General features: G+C 47.8%; 1 protein-coding gene across 1 annotated transcript in view; it reads right to left on the minus strand.

Moving 5' to 3' along the window:
- Window positions 1-3,318: 3,318 nt before the first annotated feature.
- Window positions 3,319-25,618, minus strand: part of LOC146180989 (pancreatic triacylglycerol lipase-like) — a 95,567-nt gene continuing 73,267 nt past the window's right edge. The window contains exons 6-8 of the mRNA XM_084577839.1: window positions 22,528-22,596; window positions 4,842-5,105; window positions 3,319-3,449 (exon numbers count right to left, since the gene is read on the minus strand). Coding sequence (XP_084433965.1) covers window positions 3,319-3,449; window positions 4,842-5,105; window positions 22,528-22,596 — 464 coding nt within the window. The remainder of the gene's footprint in view (window positions 3,450-4,841; window positions 5,106-22,527; window positions 22,597-25,618) is intronic.

A 25,618-nucleotide genomic window follows, 5' to 3' on the forward strand; every position in this document is an offset into this window, starting at 1 on the left:
GGTGGCCTCCGAGGCCGGCCACGGTCACCTCACGCAGCGCGTCCAGGGGCTCCAGACTGGTGGCCAGGCGCGTGTAACTGCGCACGGCCGGTAAGGAGGGCCCCGCAAGCCGCTGCTGCTTGTCCTCCTCCTCCACTTCCTCGGCGCTGCGTCGGCGAGGGAATGCCAGTTCCATTCGCGGCGCGTCCAAAGTACACGAGCGAGAAACTAGGGAACACCGAACTTTTCCCTTTAAGAGCCTGAAACGGCAACTGTTTGCGACTCTCTTCATTTAGAGGGAAACTAAGCGCGTCAGTGCCGTGCCTACAGAATCGCTGGCGCCTTCAGCCGGCGAGAGTGGGTGGAACCAGGCGCACGCAGGGAAATATCAATGAACCATACTTATTGCGCATGCGCCTTAGCCACCTATGCTCCCCGGCTTTAGATGACAGTGCTTTACTAAGCGCGGCGGCTACGCTCTCCTAGTTCCCCTCTAAGGGGGAAACAGTCTTTATATGCATTTTGCTACTTGCTTAATCACGACTTTAACAGACCACCCGACATTACTATAAAACATCGCTTTAGCCAAGCCTTACGAACATGGATGTGGTGATAGTGTTGTTGAAAATGTTTATTGATCAGAGTTCGGGAGTCATAGACTGGCTAGCCCTATTGGCGGCGTGTCTGCCTCCGTTGGTCTCGGTTGGTCCTCGTGATCCCCCACAAGTCGCTAACCAATAAGCACTCGTCAATGCTACCTACAAAGTAATACCTGTCACAAGCATGCTCGTGATCTTTCGCTCACAAGGTCGGCGCCACGATACACTAGTTTGAGTAACAGGGTTTAAGCGGGTCGAAAAGTTTTTCAATGCATTGCCAGTTTCGATGGTTCTTTTTCAGGTGTAAACCTGTCGTTCAAAGCGTGCCGAGTTCTTCCATCGGCAGTATCGAACACTATGAATGAGATCAAAGAGAACTGGAGCCATGTACAGGAAGACAGGCAGGTAAAGAATAACATTTGGTATGTATTAATAGGTTAGTGAGTGTAGCACGTAGGTAGCTAGAGGTAGTTAAGTGCAGCCATTGTCAATGTTATGGAAACCAAGTAGTTTGCTTCTGAGCCACACCTAGTGATTCGTATTCCAGTCTCAATGTTGCAACATCCTGAAGGTAAGAAGGTTTCCTGTCCTGCCTACTTCAACGCAGTACGGCTTAGAAGCAAACCGCCGGGGAAGACAGAAGAAGACAGGCTTTTGAGAAAGAGTGCTAGTAGGTTAGTAAGTATGCTAGGTCAGTAGGAATAAGTAGGAAGGCAGGCAGAATGAGCGCATCTGCTTACAGGTATCACTCTAGAGGATAGAGTATAATAGCCGCATCTTACCGGCCTTCACATATGGCGCTGACAGACCAAAGAAACTACATAAACCAAAGTCGACGCAGAGAGCTATGCAAAGGAAAAAGGTGGCGGAAAAGAAGACAGCATAGTGGAGCAGGAAGAATATTGAACTAGAAAAGTCATCACTTGCTACACGACCGCGTCACTGCTGTGAGCCACATTTCGAAAGAAAGCCAGTGGCTCCGGATTTACTGTTAACTGGTCGAGAAAAAATGGGGCATGTCCGGTAAAAACCTTTGCTGTCTCACCAAAAACCAAACAGTCTCGTATCCATCGTTTGGTGTTTTACTGGAATGTTTCGGGGGAAAACACTACGCCCAGCGCTGCAAACCATCAACAACCGACCGAGGGGCAACTCCGTAGCCAATTTTTGCCTTTAGGAATACAGGACGCGATGTCCGTGTGCTGTGCGATGTCAGCGCACGTTAAAGATCCCTAGGTGGGCGAAGTTACCCCGTAGCCCTCCACTACGGCTCCCCTCTCTCTCTTTCCACTTTAACTCCCACCTTCATCCCTTCCCTTAAGGCGCGGTTCAGGTGTCCACATAGCAAATGTGACAGATACTGCGCCTTTCCCTTTCTGTGAACCAATTATTATTTATTAATAATAATACAGGACGCTATTTTACGACCTCTGTTTTAAACCATTCACGGTCTGTTGGATGGCCCACTGAGAACCTCCGGCGAAGGCTACTTCTCGTGATCGGGGAAACAAACCACTAATGTGTTGACAAAGGTAGAAAAATTCGTCACTCAGGTTTCACGAGGATATAGTCAGCGGCATCACCGTTTTCTATGTTCTCGGCCGCTGTTTGGGTTCTTGGGGAGTTAGGAGGGATGGGAGTGTAACTTCTTCGTCTTAACGGTTCTTCAAGCTGTTGCTTGTTGCTTGCCATGCGGCCGATCTTCGCGCTGTAAGTCGACCTCTCTCACACTACTCGAACCCAAACAGCGGCCGAGAGCCATCCCTTCCTTTCAATAAAGGCTTCATTCATTCTATGTTCTCGCGAACCCGCATCCTCCCGTGAACTTTTTACAATGAGTGCAGTGAAAACATATGGAATCCTATTCTAGTGCAGCTGCAGTGAGTATATTCGCTGGAGAGCAATTATTTTCATTTTAAATCCCGCTTCTTCTTAGCTGAATTAAAGTCGCGGTCTTATTACCTTGTTAGGGTGAGGTTAAAATATATACCACGGTGAAGTAGATCCCACAGTCAGTGAGTGTCTCGAGATCTATCGAACCATGTGAAAAGAAAGGCCACAGAACTGTGTAAAAGATACGAAAACATATTCTGTAGTTTTTTTTCGTAAACGTCTTTAGTTCTATAGTATTTTTTCGTGGTTCTGTAGCTTCTCCTGTAATAGTTTTCTGCTGTCTGTAGTATTCTTCCGTTGGAACTGCAGATAATTTTGATGACGCTACAGAAAGTTGTGCTGTCACAACAGGTTTCCCGTGAAGACCAGCACATAAATTCTGTCGTAACACAGAATATTTTGTGTAGTTTTTTCTTCTTACTAGCGAACAACTCATATACACGTCATAGACCACGTATTCTTTCATTTCGCTTCAAATGAAATGCAACAGCCTCTGCAGGCGAGAAAGCCACTAATAGCAATCACATACTAGAGAGACGAGTCACGGTCCAGAGCCCAGTCATGGCCGCAGTCAGACATCACTCGTTGTCCTGCACCACTTCTACACTTCCGCTAACTACTTCTGACAGTTTCTAAAAAGAGAACTTTAGTCTATGACTTCATTCTCTGTTAATGGTCACGTAATCAAGAGAAGCGGGGTTTGCTGCTTGTTGACGACAACCTGTTCCGCCCGTGAAGAAGGTCCTCGCTGCACCTGGAACATCGCTATTTCCCTTTAAGGACAGGGACCGGTCTGCTGTCCTCTCGAGAGAAGCCAGAGCCCGCTTCGCGTAGAGTGCAGTGATACTCACGAGTTGGCGCTGAGCGGAATCCGCAGCTGCACCTTGGGCCCCAGGGCGACGGTAAGCGACGAGTTGTGCAGGCTGTAGCGGCTGGCCACGTCCGCAATCACCTCCAGCCGCACCTCATAGTGGTACACTGCGAGAGTCACTGCCTGCAATTTCCGATTCTGCATTCGCGGTACTATACCTTCCATATGGCGATGGCTCAATGCTGCGGCCATGATTAGGTTTTAGTCACCACCATCGTCATCGCGAGCCAGACTACATTCATTGCAGGGCAAATATCTCTCCCATACCTCTCCACTAAACGCCATCCTGTACCAGCTGCACCTACATAATCCCTGCATACCTCCCAATCTCATCCGCCTACTTGACTTTCGGCCGTCCCCTGCTATATGCGCTTGCCTTCCCTTTGAATCCAATAAGTGACCGTCGGTTATCTTGCCTTCGCGTGATATGCTTTGAATATGCTCATTTTTTGCTCTTGCTACTGGAATTTAACTCGTGTTTGTTACCTGAAAAACTCTGCGCACATCCTCTCTCTTAACGTTGCACCTATAGTTTTTCGTACGTTCCATAGCTTTCTGTTTTCTTCCCCATTTAGGTTAAACCTGTCTCGTTAGCCTCAACGTTTCTGGCCCATAGTACCGGTAAGATAGCGCTGCTATATACTTTCCTTTTGAGAGATGCTCCTGATCTGCGAGCACTTCGCGAGTGCTCGACATCCAAATCTTACTCTTCTAGTGATTTAACTTTCGTGGTCTGGATCTGCGGCCACTACCTGTCATAAGCACACGTATCCCTTTAGCTCTTCCTGTGCCTCCCTACCTGCGCTTGTTCTGGCTAGTCGTCGTCTCCGTTTTTTTTTTGTTTCTGCGCTGCTCTTTGATTTACCTGTCGTAAACTGTTGTTCCTTTCGAAGCTGTTGAAGATTATTTTAAACTTGTACATACCTTTTTTAGCCTTTCATTGTTATTTGCCTCTCTAAGACTTGTTTTGGCTTCCAGGTACCTTTGGTATATTGCCTATGAGGAAACATGCTGTGTTGTATTTTATTACATTAATGAATATGCGCATGCTAACAGCGCTTAATGAAAAATTACGGTTACCCCATGTGGTTTTGCGATGCGCCGCATTTCATTGAAGATCCCTAGGAGTGAAACTATGTTCAGGATTGTTTGGCAGCTGCCAGCTTTCGCTAGAGGCGCGAATATCTAAACTGGGGTATGAAAGAGAACCGAACAAGGGTTGAGGGAAGCCTCAGTTCGCAAGGCATCGACTTGACAAGGGAACTTGTCTTAATCTTTTCCAAGCGAAAACAAGTTCTCTTGACGAAACGTTGACTTAGTTTGGGAACTGAGGCCTCCTCCTCAGCCATAGTTTAGTTTTCTTTAATACTGTGCAGCTCTTCTACTCTTTCTACCTTGCATCGTAAACTGGGATAGAGAGAAAACGATTCTTGCGCAAGGTGCTCTAAGCTAGCGTCTGTCAAGAATCCTTCGCGGCCGCAACGCAAAGTGTGGCTCACCGCAGTACGGGTAGGATCCGGCCGTCCGCAGAAACACAAGCAGCGAGCGGTCTGCCGGCAGCAGGAGCAGCGAGCGGTGTTCAGCGGCCGGTTCGCCGAAGCGTACGCAGCGGTCATTGTGGGGTCCGCAGTCGGTGCAGCGGCCGGACGCGAACGAGGACCAGTCGGAGCACACGAAGCCCACCATGACGCACGGGGCAGCCGTGGCGATCGTCTCCATGTAGTAGTCGTAGGAGCGCAGGTGCTCGCACAACAGGTCGGCCCCTGCGCATTCATCACTTTCAGGCGAGGTAAACACACTGCAGATGGTGATAACCACAAGAAAGTGTATTATTGCACAGCCTGTGTCGAGTATAACACAAATGTTATACCGCTGGCTAGCTTATGTCTAACATAATTAAGCACTAGTAATTACGTGTCCTAATTAATTACATTGCTATAAAAATTCTCATTTTAGTTGTGACCAAAAAATTCAATTTTAATTTGATTTGTTTTTATGAGGCCTAACGTCCCAAAACGCCAAAGTGAAGTTCCAACGTTGGGCTTGTTTGCCGCGCCTGTGCTCCCGGAAAAAGAAAAAGAACTATTCAGTGTTTTTCTTGCCCTTCGAATAAGTAGCGGAGAAGGGGGGCAGATTCAGAGTATCTACCGAGAAGCGTCCGCGCAGCTTGAGAGTGGGCGGGATGCCGAGAATATGGGAGGGGTCAAGGGGTCAACCTCTTGTAGTGTAGACGACGCGCAGAACCCCTTTCTTCCCGCGTAAGCTGATCCGTGAGAGCGGCGACGGGGCATTTTAGCCCGTCTCGCGTCGGTATTTTCCAGTATCTGCAGCCTATCTTCAGAAAGCGCTCTCAGTGAGAGGGCAGCGGGAGTGAAGAATGGCCCCTCATGTTCGTCCGTGCACAGATGCACCCATCTCTTTGCGAGCGACGACGTCTCAGTAGATGGGCCTCGTGCGTTGCCTTTCCGCGAGACGGTGTTTATGGATTAACTCCGAGGCTGGGAAAAGATGCACCCGTGGGGAAGCGAGTGATTGCCAAGTTTCTGGGAAAAGGGCAGAATCCTCTATTTCGATAGTGGAAAGTGCATACGCTTGTACAGTGTTATTTGAGATGTCTTGCCTTGTCTTGCCTTCATTGATCACTGCCTTGTCGTGGCGGAGGGGCTTGCGAAACTCGATGACGTCGTGAGCTCCGCTGTGTAGGGCCACCAAGGATAGACAGGTCACGGCAGAGAGTTCTGACAAAATGTGATTCACTGGAGAAGGTAATGGCAACCCACTCCAGTATTTCCTGCCAAGAAAACCCTATGGCCAGTCACAATACCATTAATGATATGGCGCCAGAAGATGAGCCCCCAGGTTGGAAGGCGTCCCACATGTTACTGGGGATGAACAAAGGGCGATTCCTAGTAGCTCCAGGACGAATGAAGCGGCTGGGCTAAAGCCAAAAGGACGCTCAGTTGTGGATGTGTCGGGAAGCGACCGGAAAGTCCGATGTTGCAAGGAGGTATATCACATAGCAACATGGAATGTAAGATCTATGACGCAAGGTAAACTGGATGTCATCAAGCGAGAAATGGACAGATTGAACATTGGTATTTTGGGTATCAGCGAGCTCAAGTGGACCGGAATGAGAGAATTTAACTCCGGCGGCCATTATGTATTTTATTGTGGGCACGAATCCAAGAGAAGGAATGGGGGATCCTTACATATGCAAACATAGCAATTTCAGTTGTCAAAGCATTGACAGCATGCTTGAGTGCTAATAACAAGCAGAGTGTTTTCACGCAATTTTTTTTTTGAGCGATCAGCGTAAAACTTATCTTGCACACATCTCGCCCTGCTGACCCTATCGACCCCTTGCTGTCACCTGTGTCATAGTAAACAGAAGAATGGGCAAAGCAGTGCTAGGGTACAACCCCAAAAACGACCGAATGATTTCACTTCGGATCCAAGGTCACCCTTTCAACATTATAGTTATCCAAGTCTATGCACCGACCACTACTGCTGAAGAAGTTGACGTTGAGAGATTTTATGCGGACCTACAATGCCTTTTAGACCGCACCTCTTATTCAGACGTCGTTTTTCTCATAGGAGACTGGAATGCTAAGGTCGGGAATGAAGAAATATACGGGATTATAGGCAAGTTCGGTCTTGGTGAGCCAAATGAAGCTGGGCAGAGGCTAGTGGAGTTTTGTCAAGAAAACAACCTGACCATAGCGAATACTCATTTTCAACAGCATAAGAGGCGCCTGTACACATGGACTTCACCGGACGGTCTGTACAGGAATCAGATCGATTATATTCTTTGCCGGCAGAGATGGAGAAGCGCAATACAAGCAGTAAAAACAAGGCCTGGGGCCGATTGTGGCACCGATCATCAACTTCTTGTTGCCAAAATTAAGCTTCGATTGAGGAAAACGCAGAAAACTAGAAGGCCTTTCAGGTATGATCTGGATCAAATTCCATTAGAATATGCTGTGGAAGTGAGGAATCGATTTCAAGAATTAGATCTAGAAGACAGAGAGCCCGAAGAGATGTGGACTGATGTTCGTGATATAATACAAGAAGGTGCTACTAAGATAGTTCCAAAGCAAAAGAATTGCAAGAAAGCAAACTGGTTATCTGAAGAGGCTTTACAAATAGCTGAGGAAAGGAGGATGGCAAAAGTTATGGGGGAAAAAGAAAGATACAAGGTTCTCAATGCGGATTTTCAGAAAATAGCAAGGAGAGATAAGAGTGCCTTTCTGAACATACAGTGCCAAGCAGTTGAGGACAACAGCCAATTAAGGAATACAAGAGCTCTGTATAAGACAATCAAAGATATCAAAGGAAGCTTCTGTGCTAAGCTGGGCGTGATAAAGGACAAACGAGGCAAGGACCTCACTGAAGCCTCAGAGATAAAGAAGATGTGGCAGGACTACACAGAAGAACTGTACAAGAAGGACCCGAATGTGCAAACCCAACATAAGACGGTTGTGATTACTGATCTGGAGCCGGGCATCCTGAAGAGTGAAGTTGAATGGGCCTCAGGCAGCCTTGCTAAGAACAAAGCTAGCGGAATTGACGGCATTCAAGCTGAGTTGCTTCAAAACCTCAACCATTACGCTGTTAAAATTCTGCATATATTGTGTCAAAAGATTTAGACAACCCTGCAGTGGCCACAGGATTATAAGAGGTCAGTTTACATCCCCATTCCAAAGAAAGGCAGTGCTAAAGATTGGTCCAACTACCGTACGATCGCGCTTATTTTGCATGCTAGCAAGGTGATGTTGAAAATCTTCCAAGGTAGGCTGCAGCAGTATGTGGATCGGGAGCTTCCAGACGTGCAAGCTGGGTTTCGCAAGGGCAGAGGAACTAGAGACCAGATTGCCAACCTTCGCTGGATCATGGAAAAAGCAAGAGAGTTCCAGAAACCCATCTACTTCTGCTTTATTGATTATGCGAAAGCGTTTGACAGCGTAGCTCACAGCAGATTGTGGCAAGCTCTCCAAGAGATGGCAGTTCCAGTTCACCTCATCTGTCTCCTCAGGAACCTGTATGAAGGGCAAGAGGCCACAGTCAGAACTGGGCATGGTCTTACTGAATGGTTTCCGATTGAGAAAGGAGTAACACAAGGCTGCATACTGTCGCCCTGTCTATTTAACTTATATGCAGAGTGCATCATGAGGAAGGCCGGCATGGACGAGTCTTCAGCTGGAGTGAAGATTGCTGGAAAATGTATCAACAACCTCAAATATGCGGATGATACCACTTTAATGGCAGAAAGTGAAGTGAAACTCAAGAGACTCCTGATGCGCGTACAAGAAGAGAGTGAGAAGTTTGGCCTTAAACTGAACATTAAAAAGAAAAAGATCATGGCGCCTTGCCATATCAAGTCCTGGAGCATCAAGGGACAAGAAGTGGAAGCTGTGACAGATTTTCTCTTCTTGGGCTCCAAGAACACCTCGGAAGGAGACTGCAGCCATAAAATTAGGAGACGCCTGCTTCTGGGAAAGAGAGCAATGGTTAGCCTTGACCGCCTAGTAAAGAGCAGAGACATTAGTCTGCCAACCAAGATCCGTATAACTCGTGCTATGGTCTTTCCAGTTGTGATGTATGGATGCGAGAGTTGGACTGTGAAAAAGGCTGACCGCCGAAGAATTGACGCGTTTGAATTGTGGTGCTGGCGAAGACTCTTGAGAGTTCCTTGGACTGCCAGAAGATCAAATCAGTCGATATTGTCGACCATAAACCCTGACTGCTCATTGGAGGGTCAAATTCTAAAGTTAAAGCTCAGCTACTTTGGTCATCTGATGAGAAGAGAGGAGTCGCTGGAGAAAGATTTGATGTTGGGAAAGGTTGAGGGTCGCCGGAGAAGGGGTAGGCAGCGAACGCGATGGTTAGATGGCATCCTCGAGGCACTGCAGATGAAGTTATGTGATGTTAGGAAGATAGTGAGAGACCGGAAAGCGTGGCGTGACATGGTCCATAGGGTCACGAAGAGTCGGACACGACTGAACGACTGAACTGAACTGAACTGAACTGCCTTGTTTCTCTGATCCTTCATTGGTAGTGTTCTACTTTCCCCGATTCGTGATTGGTAAGGTTGCCCTTTCCCTAATGATTTATTGTGTGACTGTTTGTAAATTTTCCCTATTGGTTGCTGTTCCCACCGAGGGCGGGGACATAGTGTTTAAAAGTTTAACAGATGATGTTTTGGTGGAACCAAAGGCTGGTTTCGTCAGGTAAAACTACGAGTCAGTCAATTGTAAATATGTTTTCTTCTTGCTGGTAGCTTTCTGTTTGATTGAGTAATTGTTAATAAATAGTTAGCCTTTCCGGAAGTGTCCTCGAGTAATGTGATTGAGCAACATCGAACCTACAAGACGTCAGGCATCCTACAACCCATCATCATCAACATATTTCCCTCTATAAGATCCAGAGGGAAAACCAACTGCCAAGACTATGAATGACGCCGCATTGCACAGCTTCGTACAGCACACGGGCGCTTGCTTTTCGAATGCATCAAAAAACTGCCACCGCGGCCGGGATTTGATTCCGTCTCCTTAAGTAAGGCACTCGAGCTCCTTAACCGCTGCGCAATTGCGGCGGGTAATTTACCTTCAAGCTAAAACATCCCTTACGTGGAGTGCAATTGCATCAAAACTAACTGTAAGTCTTAATTAAATACAAATAATTAATTATTCTGGTTACGAATTAACGTTTAAGCTGCAGTATCAAGTCATATAACTTTAGACAGCTTTGTCAAGTGTAATTGCACTGGTACTACGTAATTATCAGTATAAGATAAATTTTGATTAAAAAAGAAATTTTAAGCTACAACGTCCCTCCAAGTATCTTTACGTCTCCACGAGCAGAATCCAAATACAAATGCTAAACCACGCTACACCACACAACTGAGGTATCGCTTTTCTAGCTCGATTCAGTCGTCGCTAAAACGTAACGTTTTAGAGCGCAGCACTTTGGCGCCCGTTCCTGAGTTTCGTGTAGTCGTCGGCCGCGTCAGCCTCGTAACCAGCTCCGTCCCCTTTCATCCCCCCATTTGAAGCCGGCGCTTCGGCAACCGAAGCTTCGCAGGAAGAGGGGAGGGGGGTACACTCAGCGGGAAACGATAGGGGCAGGAGCGCGCGCAGCAACCGGAGAACACGAGAGAAAAAAAAAAAGGGGGGGGGGGGTCACCGGAGGCAGCGCTGGTAGCGACTGACTGATGCCGCCGACGCCGCCAGCGAGTCAAGACAACGTGACTGCGTAGAACACGGTCCCTCCCTCTTCCTGCGTGGCGGCGAGGGTGCTCTCCTGTTACCGAAACACCGGCTCGCTATCAGCGGATCACGGTGCGTGCATCCCTTTCTCACTCGCTTCTGCTCGTCGCGCAACGTTCCTATGGGCCCACGCGCTGCCTCCCGCAATCTCCCGATAACTTAATTGCTCTCTTCATTTCTCAGACCACAAAGTTTCTTTTATGACAGCCAAGAACTGTTAGTGGAGTGTTTCTTGAAGGAATACATGTGAAAAATAAAAAAAAGTCTGTAAATGTACATACGTTTCGTGCTCGAAATCTTTGCCTCAATCTATCGAAAAGGTGAAACAACTGATGAGCTGCACTGAAATTTCGCATTAGGAAGTAACATAATCATCGGGAGTTTTTTTCCCTCGCCCACTGTGATTAAAGTTCACCTTTCGCGTAGGACGCCATAGAAGAAAATAACGCATGCATGACGTAAACGCAGACTCCATGATTGCTGGCGCGCTGCGGAATTAAGGCTACCGTCGTCCGGAACTTTCGCTTCCTTCGCACAAGCCACAGAGACATGTACCGATCTCGACAACCAGGTTCTCGCGGCGAACGCCGGCATACTCTTCAGCGACCTCGGCCCCACAGAGCACGTGGTGCTTTTTAGAGCTGAAGCGGCCCGACTAGCAGGATGTCATGCATGTCCAAGCTTCAACGAGACGACAGTGCCGCAGCTGACATCACCGGGCAACCGTTACGCCTGAAGAGTAGACTGCTACGTACGTACGGGCCTTTTTAAATAGTAGCTAAGAGTAAACCATGTATTGTGGCAGAAAAAAAGAAAACACAAAGAATTTTTTGCGCAATTTCTACCATTTCTTGATCTGAACCAAGAAAGCTGCACTTCGTTCAACGCTTCCTTGCTTGTTTCCACGTTGAGTGGCTTACTCAGAAGTGGTCAGTGTCACTGCTCCTCGGGTGAGACTTAACTTTGGCGTTTATTTATTTACCGTGCCCATGAACACCGAATGTCTTGGTTATGGTGCGAAACATAGCGTACGCCCATAACTAGAAACAGAATTCGAAATCACATAGACTGGGTGCGAAACTGGGTGGACTGGGTGGAGGTACTGGGATCGGTACCCCTCACCTCCACCCAAATGTTACGCGGTGGCATGACAAGCGATGGAACACGGCGACACAACAGAAGCAGATCGACGTGATGACATGACAAAAAAATATGCTTTAATGGCCAGCGGGCCTAGAGCGAGCACTCCGCCCCACTCCACTGCCCGCTTCGTTCGTGGTCTTCGTAGCAATGTCAACGACATTATCACCAGTTTGGTTAGCTAAGCTGTTATACAATTGTACTCACATGACCGGGTTAGTCGAACAAATTGTTTTGACAGAAAAAAGCATAGTAGCGAAGCCTTGTTTTGGTGCGTTGAAACATATATTGGTTCCAGGATACGACAACAATAAATTAGAGCGTGTATGCATTTATAAAAAGAATATTAGATCTCGTTTCTTTCACCTAGTTGACAAATCTTCGAGATTGCACTCTTATAACCATTCTTGTGTACTCTCAATAAAAGCGCCGACATAAGTACCTCACATAGTGCATGCGTAAGAAGCGGCATTGAACATTTTCTATTCTGTCTGTGAGCACAGTGCCAATGGAGTTCCAGATAACAGAAGCAAATTCAAGCTTTTGATGCTCAAGTGAACAAAACAGACGTATCATACAGTGAGGATCACTGAATACACACGTAATCCTTGCAATAAATCTACATATTGAGGAAGCAGAATTATTATAGGTAATATATTCATAAAATATTGTACATGAGTCCATGTAAACAGCGATATCTCGAATGATTTTTTTTCTTTCTAAAGTCTTCCAAGCCCGACAGAGTAACAAAAATCAACACCAAGGTGCTTCCTAGCAAACTTTTGTCTTGACGGGTTACAAGTAAGGACAATCTGGATCTGAGAAACTTGGGTGTTCTACCTGCTGTTCAAAAGCTGTTCCACATTTCCTAAAGGTTGTTGTTCCACCTTTAGAATAGGGCTGTTTTCAGTGCGCCACTTTTAAAGATTATAGATATCTTCTAATAAAATTATTAACGTTATAGAAATCGTCTGTTTTATATTGTCAAGTAGTGGGGAAAAGCTCAGTAGCCACAAATGATTCGTTGAAGCACTGAAACTAACTCTTCACTGGGCTGACGTGCGCCCTCAAAATAACTGAACAACTGGGTGACGGCGATAGCTGAAAACGTGTTCGCTGATCGTCTAATTACGAATACTCTTCCCGTCAACGCTCAATTTAAAGGCGGTGCACAAAGGTGTAGATATAGCCGCAAACAGTGACTAGCGCAACCTAGAACAATTACAGAAACACACGCGAGTAGCTAGAATCTTCTAGACACATCCTGGTGCGTCTTTAACAACAAAGAAATTGATAGAGCTGCGTCTCGAGACAGTGAGCATGAACAAACAAAGAATACAGATTTGATCTGTGCGCTACAATCGCATTGATAAGGTCGCATGTTAACGGCCATATCAAATGCATATTTGAATGGTATGCGGCATTACTCACCTTAAAAAACATCTCCACCATGTTCCAAACAAATAAACAGCGAAAGGTAAACATAAACATTAGAATGTTTAAATATCACTAATTATTTAACGCGCGTAATACAGCTTCAGGCATACAACATGTACGACTTCTCGGCGCGCACGTCGCCGTTGGGAGGCTGTCGTACCGTCGGGAATGACTTCATAGTCCAATTGCCCGACGCGGCGAAGGATTTTGTATAGCCCGAAGTATTGATGTAACTTTTCACTTAGTCCGCGACGGCTAATCGGCGTCCATACCCAGACTTGGTCTCCCGGCACGTACTCGCGTCGCGTCGTCGCAAGTTTTATCGTCGGGCGTCGGTGAGTTGGTCTTTAATGCGCAGCCGAGTGAGTCGTAGGGCTTCCTCTGCACGCTGCAGGTAGTCGGCGATGTCGAAGTTATCTTCTGTCACGTGCCGCAGCATCGCATCGAGCGTTGTCGTGGGCTCCCTTCCGTACACAAGCTTGAACGGCGTCACTCTGGTTGTCTCCTGGACGGCCGTGTTATACGTGAAGGTCAAGCACGGCAGGATGGCATCCTATGTCTTGTATTCAGCGTCGACATACATGGCGAGCATGTCCGCGGTAGGTTTTTTCAGGCTCTCTGTAAGACCATTTGTCTGCGAATGGTAGGCGGTCGTTCTCCTATGGCTGTACTCCAATACAGCTTGAGTGAGCTGCGCCGTAAATGCTGCTGCCCTGTCCGTGATGGGCACTTCGGTGTCGCCGTGTGGCAGGAGTATGCGCGCAACGAAAAACTTCGCGACTTCTGCCGCGGTATCACTTGAAAGTGTTTTTCCCACGGATTAGCCGGTGAGGTAGCCATTGTCGACGACGATCCATTTATTATCCGCAGATGAAGTCGGAAAGGGACCGAGCAGATCAATCACAATTTGTTGAAAGGGTTTGGTCTGGGCCGTATGAGGTTTTGTAGCCCAGCTAGTTTGCTCGGGGGCGTCTTGCGTTGCTGGCACTCACGACACGTTTTCATGAAATCGGCAACGTCGGTAGGTAATTTGCGGCCAGTAATACCTCTCTTGGATCCGATGCAACGTTCGTGTCATCCCGAGGTGCCCTGCTGTCGGCTCCCCCCCCCCCCCCCCCCCCATCTTGGAACGCCTTCAAAATTTCCTTTCGGCGTTTCTTAGGCACAACAAGGAGGTATATGTGATCCTGTTGGGTGCGAAATTCTTCACAAGGACGTTATTGTGCAACGCGAAGGACGATAGCTTATGCCGGAGGACCGTAGGAGCAGAAGCCGTCTTTCCTTGTAGGTAATCCACCAGGTCTCTCAACAGAGGGTCTGAGCACTTCTGCTATGCAAAACTGATGGTACTTACCGGTCCCAAGAATGCTTCGTCGTCGTCTTCCTTCGTAGGCACATCAAGAGAGGCCCGCGGCAAGTAGTCTGCGTCAGAATGCTTGCGACCAGACGTGTACCCCACCGTGATGTCGAATTCTTGCAGGCGTAAGCTCCATAGTGCAAGGCAGCCGGCGGAGTCTTTCAAATTGGCACGGTGATCGCTTACTACCTTGAACGTTCGACCGTGTAGGTATGGACGGAACTTCGACGTGGTCCAAATGATAGCGACTCATTCTTTCTCTGCCGATGAATAATTGGTTTCGGGTTTTGAGAGGGACCTGCTAGCGTAAGAGATAGCTTTTTCTAGTCCGGCATTCCTCTGAACGAGGACGGCGCTTATACCTACGCTGCTTGCGTCCGTATGAATTTCAGTCTCAGCGTTTTCATCAAAATGTTCAAGGACAGGTAAGGACTGTAAGCGGCGCTTATTTTGCTCGAAGGCTTCTGCTCGCGGTTCTTTCCAGTCAAATGGCACGACTGCCTTTGCAAGCAGCGTCAAAGATCCGGCGAGTTACGAGAAGTTCCTGACGAATGGTCGGTGATACGCGCACAATCCGAGGAATCGGCGCACAGCTTTCTTATCACCTGGCTGGGAAAACTGCGCGATCGCAGCTGTTTTGTTTGGGCCTGGACGAACGCTTGCTTACGATGTGGCCAAGAAACAACACCTCCTCGTAAGAGAAGTAAGTGGTAATTTAACCCTGACGACTTCATTGCGTCGAGCACTGTATGAAGCCTTTTAAAGGGCCACTGTCCAGGGAAGGCCTTTTTAAGCAAAGGAGCCCAGTGTTTCGATCAGGTACCGGAGATAGTCTGTGCAAAATGCTACAGTGACACGCGCGCCGCAAAGCACGAAAATACAATTCAAAGCTCTCTCATGCTCTCCTTTGGGAAGCCAGCTTCCCCGTTTCCTGCGCTGGCCCGACGGGCCACAGCAATGACGTACGTACCGCGAACGATGTCCATTGGTCCGTCTCGCTGGCTGACGGGAGAAGGATGGGTGTCGTCTACCGCTCGCAGCGCGCTTTTCCCTCGTTACAGCCAGACTGAACCCAGCGGCGCGCGCTCCCTCGACCGTTCCTTTTTTTTTTTTCGCGCTCGCGGAGAGCCACGCCCCACCTCCCGCCAAACGCGGAGGAGGTAGGGGAATTTGTATTGCGGAGGCTAGACGACCTCGGGCAGGAGAGTGAAAAACCTTTGCGAGGGAACGGAAGGAGAGAGGCATGACAGAATCGGGTGATTGCGGTGGCTGTAACTGCGTTATTAGTTACTCTTTTCAAAAACATTTTGCGGCCTTGCGTTCTGGGGGCGAAGTCTCACAGTCACCGGGGAAGAAAATATTTTCGACTGGAGGGTGGACAGTGGGCATTTAAGGTGGTCTTCAAAGGTCGAAGAGAAGACTTCAACGTCGTCCAAGTACACCAGAAAAATATGCCACTTCAAGCCAGCCAGTACGGTACCCATTACTCTCTGAAACGTCGCGGATGCGGACCAGAGGCCGAATGGCATTACCTTGAGCTCGAAGAGGCCATCTGGTGTAAATAAGGAGGTCTCTTTCGTCTACCTTAATTTACCAGTAGTCGCTATTTAAGCCCATCAATGAGAAGTAGCTGGCGTTGCAGAGGCGGCCCAGTGTGTAGTCGATGCGAGGGAGAGGGTAAACATCCTACTTTGTTGTTCTATTCAAGCAGCGATAATCGACGCAGAAACACAGTGTCCCTTCATCTTCACCAGAACGATTAGTGTGGTCCAGAGGCTCTCTGATGGCTGGATTACGTCGGCACGAAGCAATTCATCGACTAGCTCGCAGATGGCTTGGCGTTTTCGCGGCGATACGCGGTAGGGGATTTGACGCAGAGGTCGGGCACGTTCACCCGTGATAATGCGGGCTTGGCCAATGGAGTTAGTCGTATATTCTACGCTGACGAAAAGCACTCGCTGTAGCTTTCAACAAGAGGGTGAATCTGGTCTTGTCTTCTCCGGAGTAGTGCTGGGTTGACGTCGAACGTCGGTAGATTTCCTCGGTTAGGTGCATCGTCTGGGGGCTGAGCGGGTAGGGCGAAGGCATCTCGCGTGTCTGCTAGCGCGTGTAGAGAAGAGATAGTCGTCTTCTTGTAAAGGTGCCGGTAAAAATTTTAGGTGAAGTTCGTCACCAGCAGCTGAGCTTGTCCTCCACGGATATTGGCGATGCCTCTTACGATTTCAAGACCTCATTCCAAGAGCAGTTGGGACAATGCCTTCGTCGGATTCGGTGTCTGTGCTACCACGCAGACTATGACGCTTGATCGGGGCGCACGATCAATTCTTCGTTGAGGACGTTTAGAGCTACAGGTTGCGTCGAAGTCGTCGTAATAGGTATGGTGTTGTCCATGGAAAGCTTGATAAGCTTTGGTCGAAGGTCGATGGTCGCCCGATGTTTAGAAAAAATCGGCACCCAGGATAACGCTTCCCGAGCTGTTCTGTAAGACCGCGAAGCTCGTAGGATAAGTGCGCCCATTCACTGTCACTCTTCCGGTGCATCAAACGGGCGGCGTAATATAGGTTACCACTAGTATTGCGGATTAGCGGGCCATCACAAGTGATCTTCACTTTCTTGAGCTGGACGGCCAACGCTCCACTGACGCCAGAATAATCGGCTCCGGTGTCCACTAAGGCGGTAACCGTGCGACCATCAACAGCAACTTCGAGGTCCTTGTTCGTCTCCTCGTATTGCATGTTGGCTTCAGTGTTCGATCTCTACTTCGTCGTGTGGTGAGGTCGCTCCGTGCCACACCATTGTCCCTTCGCTGGGCGGCGGCGTGAACTTGGAGGAGGAGGAGGAGGAGGAGGAAAAACTTTTATTCCCTATTTCCTTATCTTCCAGAGTGGAGCCTTCAGTCCAGGGTTCCACTCTTGGCGCAGTGTTGGAGCAGTGTTGGAGCAGTGTACGGAGCAGTGTACAACCCTGCTTGGACGGCGGCGGTGTCACTTTGACGTTTGGGCGCGTGATCGTCGAGGGCGTCTTCATAAGGAGGGTTTCGTAATAGCGGCATCGTCGTTACTCGTCATCGTCGGCGGCGGAGGATATTCATTTTTTTTCGCCTTTGGGCAACCTCACCTCCAAAGATTGCTGTACGGCGCGGTACCGACGGCTTGGTGACTCTGCCCTGCGCAAGTAGTGCTCGATTGCACGCTCGAGTGCTCGATTGCAAGGCATACAGGGGCTTGAACCTCGTCAAGTGAAGTGCTCTTCACTTTTGTTCGACCCCCTGCCGCTTTGACGGAAATAAAACTGAATTGAATTGAATTGATTTCTTCTGGTCGTTTGCCAGAACGGGGTCTTGGGCGTCGATGACGAAGCCGCGCAGGTCGATGTGTCTGTACGGGCAGTGGTGTAAAATGTGGCTGGCCTCACCGCAATGAAAGCATAGTGGGCAGTTAATTGTTGGAAGTCCTCCAGGCGTTGCATTTCCTGAGGCTTTGGCGTTGTTCTGAGGCTTGGTGGGTGGGGGCCAAGGATTGGCGCTTAGAAACAGAATAGAAGCGACGGGGGCTTGGCGTCGCACCTCGTGGAGGCGAGCTACGTAGCGCGCTGGCGTAGCTCACGGCTGGTGGTTGCTCAGAAGCGGCCTTCTGGGTTGGCGTTGTACCAAGTAGCGACTCTTGCGGACGATTTCCGCAAGAGTCGCTACTTGGGGCATTTGAGTTGGTGTTAGCAGCCGGCGAAGCTCTCCACGGACGACTTCGTGTATAAGGCCCCGAAGGCTGTCTCTACTCGCGGATGCGATGCAGTATTGGCTTGTGCAGGCTGGTTGTAGTGGTCGATCATAGTGGCGCATCCAGGCGGCCGTTGTCTTCTACATGACGGACGCTTCGCTTTCAAATTCGGCCATGGTTCTTAGCGGTATTTTGACAAGTCCATCGAAAAGAGACTTTTTAACGCCTCTCATCAAAAATTTCACCTTCTCCCTTTCGGTCATGTTAGGGTCGGCACGGCGAAAGAAGCGCTTCATCTCCTCAACGTCAGCCAGGACAGGCTCATTTAAGATTTGGAGTTTTGAATGAAGTATGTCCTGGGCTCTTTCTTTCGGGACGACACTTGCAAACGCCGTCAAAATTTTTGTCTTGAACGTCTCCTAATCCTTAAAAAAGACCTTATGATTCAGATTCTTCAAGAGCAAATTAGACTTGCCTTAGTTTCGCAGCGTCGTTCCAGCAACTGATCCCTGCCACGCGGTTTCGAAGACGTCTATCCAGTCTTCTGCATATTGAGTGAGCAGTCAAGTTTTAGTTCAAGTTTATTTCCTTTTAGCAAGAAAAGGACGGGCCAGAACTATAAGCTGTAAAAACAGCTGTACTCCCTTACAAAGTTGGCCGAGCAGCAGACAGGAGAAAAGATCAATTTAGATGTTTATAGCTAAACACGCTTATACAAATAAAAAATGGGTAAAACTTTGTACTGTTCCTTCTGTACAAACAAAGGAACGCTATAAAATACAGCACAAAGATATAAGGAAAGAAGTTGGAAAGCACTGCTGATAGAGAAAAAAATGGTACACAAAGATGCAAAAAAAATTATAAATTTATAACAGCTCTTCTCTACAATAGACGCTGATATCTTGTGTTCGACACGCAAACTGGTTCACATCCGACAAAATGTAGCTTACTCAACAATTAGGGTACAGTATAATGCCGTGACTGTATATATGAGTACGTGCGAGGTACAGGAAAAAAAAAATTCTTCATGTTGAGTTTCTCTGCTTCCAGGATTTTTTTTTTACATCTGCAAGTGAAATGATACCCCTGCTATTTGATTTTATGTGAGATTTACAAGTCAATATTAGTCTGTAATCAAATAACTGGGACATCGAAAGTAGGTAATACTTCGAAAAAAAGCTCTTTGGTGTAATGAAAATAGGTTACGCCAGCGATATACCGAACGGCTCTTTGTTGTCACAGACGTGATAAATTGGTTACTCCTGTGGTATACCAAACTAGGCTACAGTACTGGAAAAGGAATAACACGAGATCATTATATACTAGAAGTTTGATTTTAGGAGGTAAGAAGATGTCTTATTCGAGCCATGACGCCAACAGCTGATGACACTTTCGATTGAGCATAGGCAATATGTTCATTCCAAGTCATGTGGCTCGAAAATACCACAGTGAGTGTTTTGACTGAATCTAAAAGTTCAATTTGTTCGGTTCCTATTTAGTCGTATGTTTATGCTACCTGTAAATGTTTTCCTTTCGGTGAGTAACACACATCTTTGGTTTTGCACGTGTTAATTGTCAAGCAATTTGCTTTGACCCAGCTATCCAAGTCAATTAAAGCGCTATTTGCTCGTTCTTCAATGTCGGTTTCCGTGATCCTGGATAAGAAGATAGTATTGTCATCAGCATAGGAGTTAAAAATTACGCCCTGTGCACAATGTGCCACATCATTAATATAAATGACAAATAAAAGCGGCCCGAGTATGCTTCCCTGCGGAACGCCATTTTAAATAGTTTCCAAAGAAGATTTAATATTATTAATTTCTACGTACTGCCTTCGATTGGTAAGGTACATCAGTAGCGCGTGGTGTGTTCCGCGGACACCATATCTATATAATTTTGAAAGAAGAATGTTATGATTTACCAGGTCAAATGCTTTTGAAGAATCTGTGTAGATCACTAGTACTATATTTTTCTCACTAAATGCTTCTATGATAATTTCTTTTCGCTATAAAAGGGCTGTTTCTGTTGATCGACGCTTCCTAAAAGAATGCTGATAGTCCGAGAGAAAGTCCTTGGAAGATGGCAGCTTCCGGGGCTACACGATGACCAGGGGTCGTTTCTGTTCGTCCCGCATATCCGTGGGTATTCCGCGTTGAATTCAGCACTTCCACCAGATTTCACGTAGTGGTGACAAGCATTGTAGCCACAAATGAAGGCCGGGCTTTGAAGCACTGAAATTAACTCTTTATTGGGCTAACTTGCGCCCTCAAAATAACTGAACAACTCGGCGGCGGCGATAGCAGCAAACGTGCTTGCAGGTCGTCGAATTAAGAATACCCGTCGCAGCCATCAACGCTCAATTTAAACGCGGTGCAGAAACATCTAGATAAAGCCGCAAACAGTGACTAGCGCAAACTAGAAAACAAGCGAGTGGTTGGAGTCTTCGAAACGCATCTCGAAACATCTTGCGCGACAAGAAACTGATAAAGTGGCGTTTCGCGACAACGAGCGTGAACAAACAAAGAATACAGATTTGATCTGTGCGCTACAATCACACTGATAAGGCCGCATGCTAACAGCTGTAACAAATACAGATTTGATTGGTATGCGCAAGAATATAGAACAGGCGCGGGAAGGTATGATTGTTTGCTAGTGTTACAGCATTCCGCAACCAAAAAAGGATCTCCGCTTCAGCTAGGGCACTACGCGCGTAGAAACGAAACGTTCAAAAAGAAAAAACGCTTACGCTCTCGAATATACGTCTTCGCGTACTTATATGCAACAGTATGCAGCATAGGCGTATAGAGTATACAGTATTTATTCCAAAATACATGTCGATAACACTAAACTGTCTTGCAACTTACTTTGCCGAGCTGTCAGTTACTTTCCGTAAATCCTGCTTTATTTGTGTTTCTCACTTCTTCCCTTTGAGTCCCGGGGGAAGCGAAAACAACTTAGTCCGCGGGTTCACTCGGTGCACATCGGCACAAAAAGGCCTTTCGAGCATGCTCGGTCCATAAGCTCTTAAGTCATGCGGCCTAACACAGCCAAACAAGCAGAACTACCAGCGAGTCAACCACAGCTATACAGTGCATCGAACAACGCAAACTTAGCTGCTTAAACCAGGCAACTGCAACCGCTCCGAACGCCCCCCGAGGTTTACAATGGCGTCGCAGCGAGAAAGAGGTGGCGTGGGGCTGTCCAAAGGATGGCACCACCGAGAACGGCGGCGCTGACGTCGAAGTTCTCTAGGACGCACGCGCTCTCCGCCGCCGCAACTAGAGCCGCCGCGCATGCGCTCTCCAGGTGTGAGACCGCATGACTCGTCGCGCGCTTGGCCGCGGTTTAAAGAGGAGCGATGGTGAAAAAATTTAGTGAGCAGCTGGCCTAAGCAGTGCGCGCTTCGCCATGGATCTGAACGAGGCTGGGCCATCTAGGAACGTTACGCACAGGACTTTGCAATGTCGTCAGCAAGCGACACGCGTTCGCTTTGTTCAACTATAGGTTTAGAAGAGTTAAACCTTGATTTTTTTTTTACAGAAGCCCTAAAGATAAGCAGAGGTAAAAAACATCGAGAAACAGAAACGAAGCAGAAACACTTAGTTCTACCAAGTGCTTTCTTGTGCAGTGCGGTGGCGCAACTGCGAAACGGCTTCGGTGGAAGAGAAACCGACCAGCGCCAGCTGGTAGCTCAGCAAAAAACAATAGCGCCAGGCACAAACCGCATCTACGTTCTCAATGCAGTTTAGCGCAATCAGCATGAACTAAAGTCCTGTATTTGTTCTGAAGATATCAAAGATCCACATTGCGCGGGCGAAGCAGACGTGGGCAAGGCCAGACGCCAAAATAGCTAAAAACAATTTCCGTGCAAAGTATGCTAAATAAGTATTCTTATCGCTTGTTGCCTTGATCGTGACTCAAACACTAACAGTGGAAAAATCGAAATATCCGCGTCGGCTCTGAAACAGTGCTGTCCCCCGCCTGCCCAATCGACACCATGGCACTGTACACTTGTCGGTCCGTACAATTAACGCATGTGTAGTTATGGGTAGTCGAAACTCGCATTCTAATCATCCAGTCGAGTTAAACGGCAGAGATTCTGCTATTCAAAAATGCAATACAAGCTGTTTCTGCACGGTCTCCAGAAATCGAAACAAGGTAGTCAGTGTTGTGCGTTATTACGCTTCGAAAGAACGAAAGGCAGATGAGCATCTTTTCTTGCACTGCATCACAGGTGACCAGCAGCAGAGCAAGTGAACGCAATACTCACTGGAGCAGTTTGGCTGCTTGTCCCCACCGTTAGGAAAGAAGTCGATGTGGCCGATCGGTTCTTTGAGACCTGCATATTAAACGTAGAATAAACCGTTAGTCAGCCTTACGAGAAAGCATTGACCTACAAGGACGTCTTCCCCAAGCGAATGGATGCTGATCATTAGTTCACGCTATGGTGTACAGGAACGCCCAGTCCTTCCTAATCTGAATCGCGTAATAGCTTGGAACAGGTGCTCTGAGAAGTGCTCGATGTCGATCTAAAGAAGTGATTAAAGGAAAAAGCACTCATCGTTTAATATTAAGTGTTTGCGTTTGTTGATAAAACTTCTTGTGAGGGCATAATTTACGAGCAACAATATCTAATACGTGCGCTTCGAAAAAGGCGGTGCGTTGAGGACACCGGATACAGCTTCATCTTTTTATCCGTGGTCCAGAATGAGAATTCCTTCTGCTCGCCGCCATTTCACTATGAGCTAGGAACTCTAAAGGTCATATAAACACATAGCCCATCCACATCGTCATATCAACGCCGCTCAAACAGAAATGCTTCGTAGGGTTCAAACAAGCATTCATTACATGCACTTTTCACTATAGCGGTTACCAAAACCTGCCTGTTGGAACCCTCGACCTTTAATGCAATCTCGAGGAAGCGACGGCGCAAAGCCCTTGAGCACCTCCGCAATGGAAGAAAGGAACGCGCCGAGGAACAGGCACGCCCCATTCCCCCTATGCCGGGGGAGATATTGAGGGCCACGCAAACATTAGTCCGCCGCCTCGCAACTAACACTTCATTAACCCCAAAAATTACATCTGCTCTAGAAGACGGCCTCCAACAGCTGAAAACAGCTCCTCATGAAGAAGTCAGGCTCAAAACAGTCGGAGTACTGAAAGCTTTTCATTCAAGCCGAAACGGAAATCTACCACGGGATGAACGGCAGGCGCTCAAAGACCTCCAGAGAGACACGACCATCGTAATCCTCCCAGCGGACAAGGGTAACACAACAGTCGTTCTGAACAGAGAGAACACTGACGAGAAAATTATTTCTTCTCTACTCAACAGTCAAGAATAGGAAAAATTGAAGAAGGACCCCAAAACAAGTTCCCAGGCAAAATTGAACAAAGTATTGAAAGATGTTTTCAAAAACCTCCCAAATCACCGAAACTTCTACATGCAGTTATCATACACCAACGGATCGGCCCCAGCCTTCTATGGTCTGCCCAAAGTCCATAAACCTGGGACCCCTCTACGCCTGATTGACGACTTCCGTTTCTCTCACCTCCGTTCGTTGTCGGGATACCTGCACAAGCTCATAACACCAATCACGGGGGAAACCGCGACCCACGTCCGACACCCCGGGCATTTCATCGAACTCGTATCCCAGGTGAGTCTTGAGGCCGACGAGTGCCTTGTTTCATTTGATGTGCTGTCCCTCTGCCCAAGTGTCCTGTAAAGGTCGCGTTCGCCGCCACTCGAGAAGGCCTAGAACGCGACGATACACTCAGCGCACGAACCCCACTCAGTATAGACAAGATATGCCGCCTTCTGGAACTATGCTTATCAAACACATACTTCTCATCCAGAGGAGAATTCTACAAACAAATTATGGGAACACCAATGGGTGCCTTCATCTCAGTCACTATGGCGAATATAACTATGCAGCACATCGAAGAACGAGCTCTCAACTCTTTCCGCCCGTCGCCGAAAATTTTTCTAAGATATGTCGATGACTGTTTCTCAGTTATCAAGAAATCTAAAGTCCAAAATTTTCTCTGTCATCTAAATTCCACACAACCGGAGATTCAGTTCATCCTAGAAATGGAGAAGCGAGGCGCCCTGCTGTTTTCGGATGTTCTGGTGGCCCGAGAAAACAACCGTCTGCGATTTTCCGTCTACCGAAAACCCACACACACAGGGCGATATCTGCACTTCACTTCGAACCATCCGACAAGCCATAAAACGTCAGCTGTGGGGACTTTATTACAAAGAGTGGAAACACATTGTACCACAGAACCCGACAAAGCAAACGAAAAACGCGTGATATTCAAGGAACTAACCATGAACGGCTACCAGAAAAATTTTGTCCGGAAAATCATTCGCCTCCAAAAACGCAACGACAGGCCCCGGGAAGACAATAGTCAAAGAAAGCAAATGCATCTCAGAACTACGTCACTATCCCCTATGTCCGAGGCGCCAGCGAAATCATCACCCGTATACTAGGAAAAGAAGGAATTCGAGTGGCGCACAAGCCTTCAAACACTTTGGGGGGCGTGCTTCCCTTCCCCAAAGATCGACCGCCAAGAGAAAGAGCCCAAGGCATTGTCTAGAAAATTCCCTGCACCGACTGTGATGCTAGCTACATTGGCGAAACAAAAAACTAAAGGAAAGAATTCGGCAACGCAGGAACGATGCACGAAATTTGTCAAGAGAACGCTACCCCGTAGCTGGACATTCAGAAGATTCCGACCACAGAATAGATTTCGAAGAAACATCCATCCTGGAGACCGAGACCAATTACCGGAAACGACGCCTCCTCGAGTCATGGCCCATACAGTCGACCGCAAATAACACCAACCGGACAATAGGCAACCTTCCTGCTGTATACTTGCACGGTCTTCGCTCCCTCCTAGCCACTTCACCGAAGAAAAGAAAAAAGTCGCCGGCGAGCTCCCCTGCACCTAAGGCACCATGGTCTTAAACACCCCTCCCTCCTTCCTTCCCATTTCTTTCACACTCATCTCACCCCCTCCCCCTTCTCCTCCATCCTTCTCTCCCTCAACCATTCCCCGCGTCACGCACCCTTGAAGAAGGAGCCGAGCCGGCTCCGAAATGTCAGGTTTTGTAAAAAAAAGTGTTGGTTGGAGAAATTTCAAGTTTCACTTAGTTATGAACCTAACCAGACAGGCAAATCTGTCGAAATGTTTAGCTTTCAAAAAATATTCAACAACCCCGATGCCAGCCCAGTCCAGCCAAGAGTATTCTGACATTCGAGTCAGGCCTCTCGCCGAAATTCCAATTGCCATCCGCCCTGCCAGCTACATCGACTGGGTCCTCCCCATGTCCCTCGACAACGAGGCCGTTGCTAGGCTCT

Source organism: Amblyomma maculatum, chromosome 8 (assembly GCF_055883805.1).
Source record: "Amblyomma maculatum isolate TAMU_Amacu chromosome 8, ASM5588380v1, whole genome shotgun sequence".
NCBI lineage: Eukaryota > Metazoa > Arthropoda > Arachnida > Ixodida > Ixodidae > Amblyomma > Amblyomma maculatum.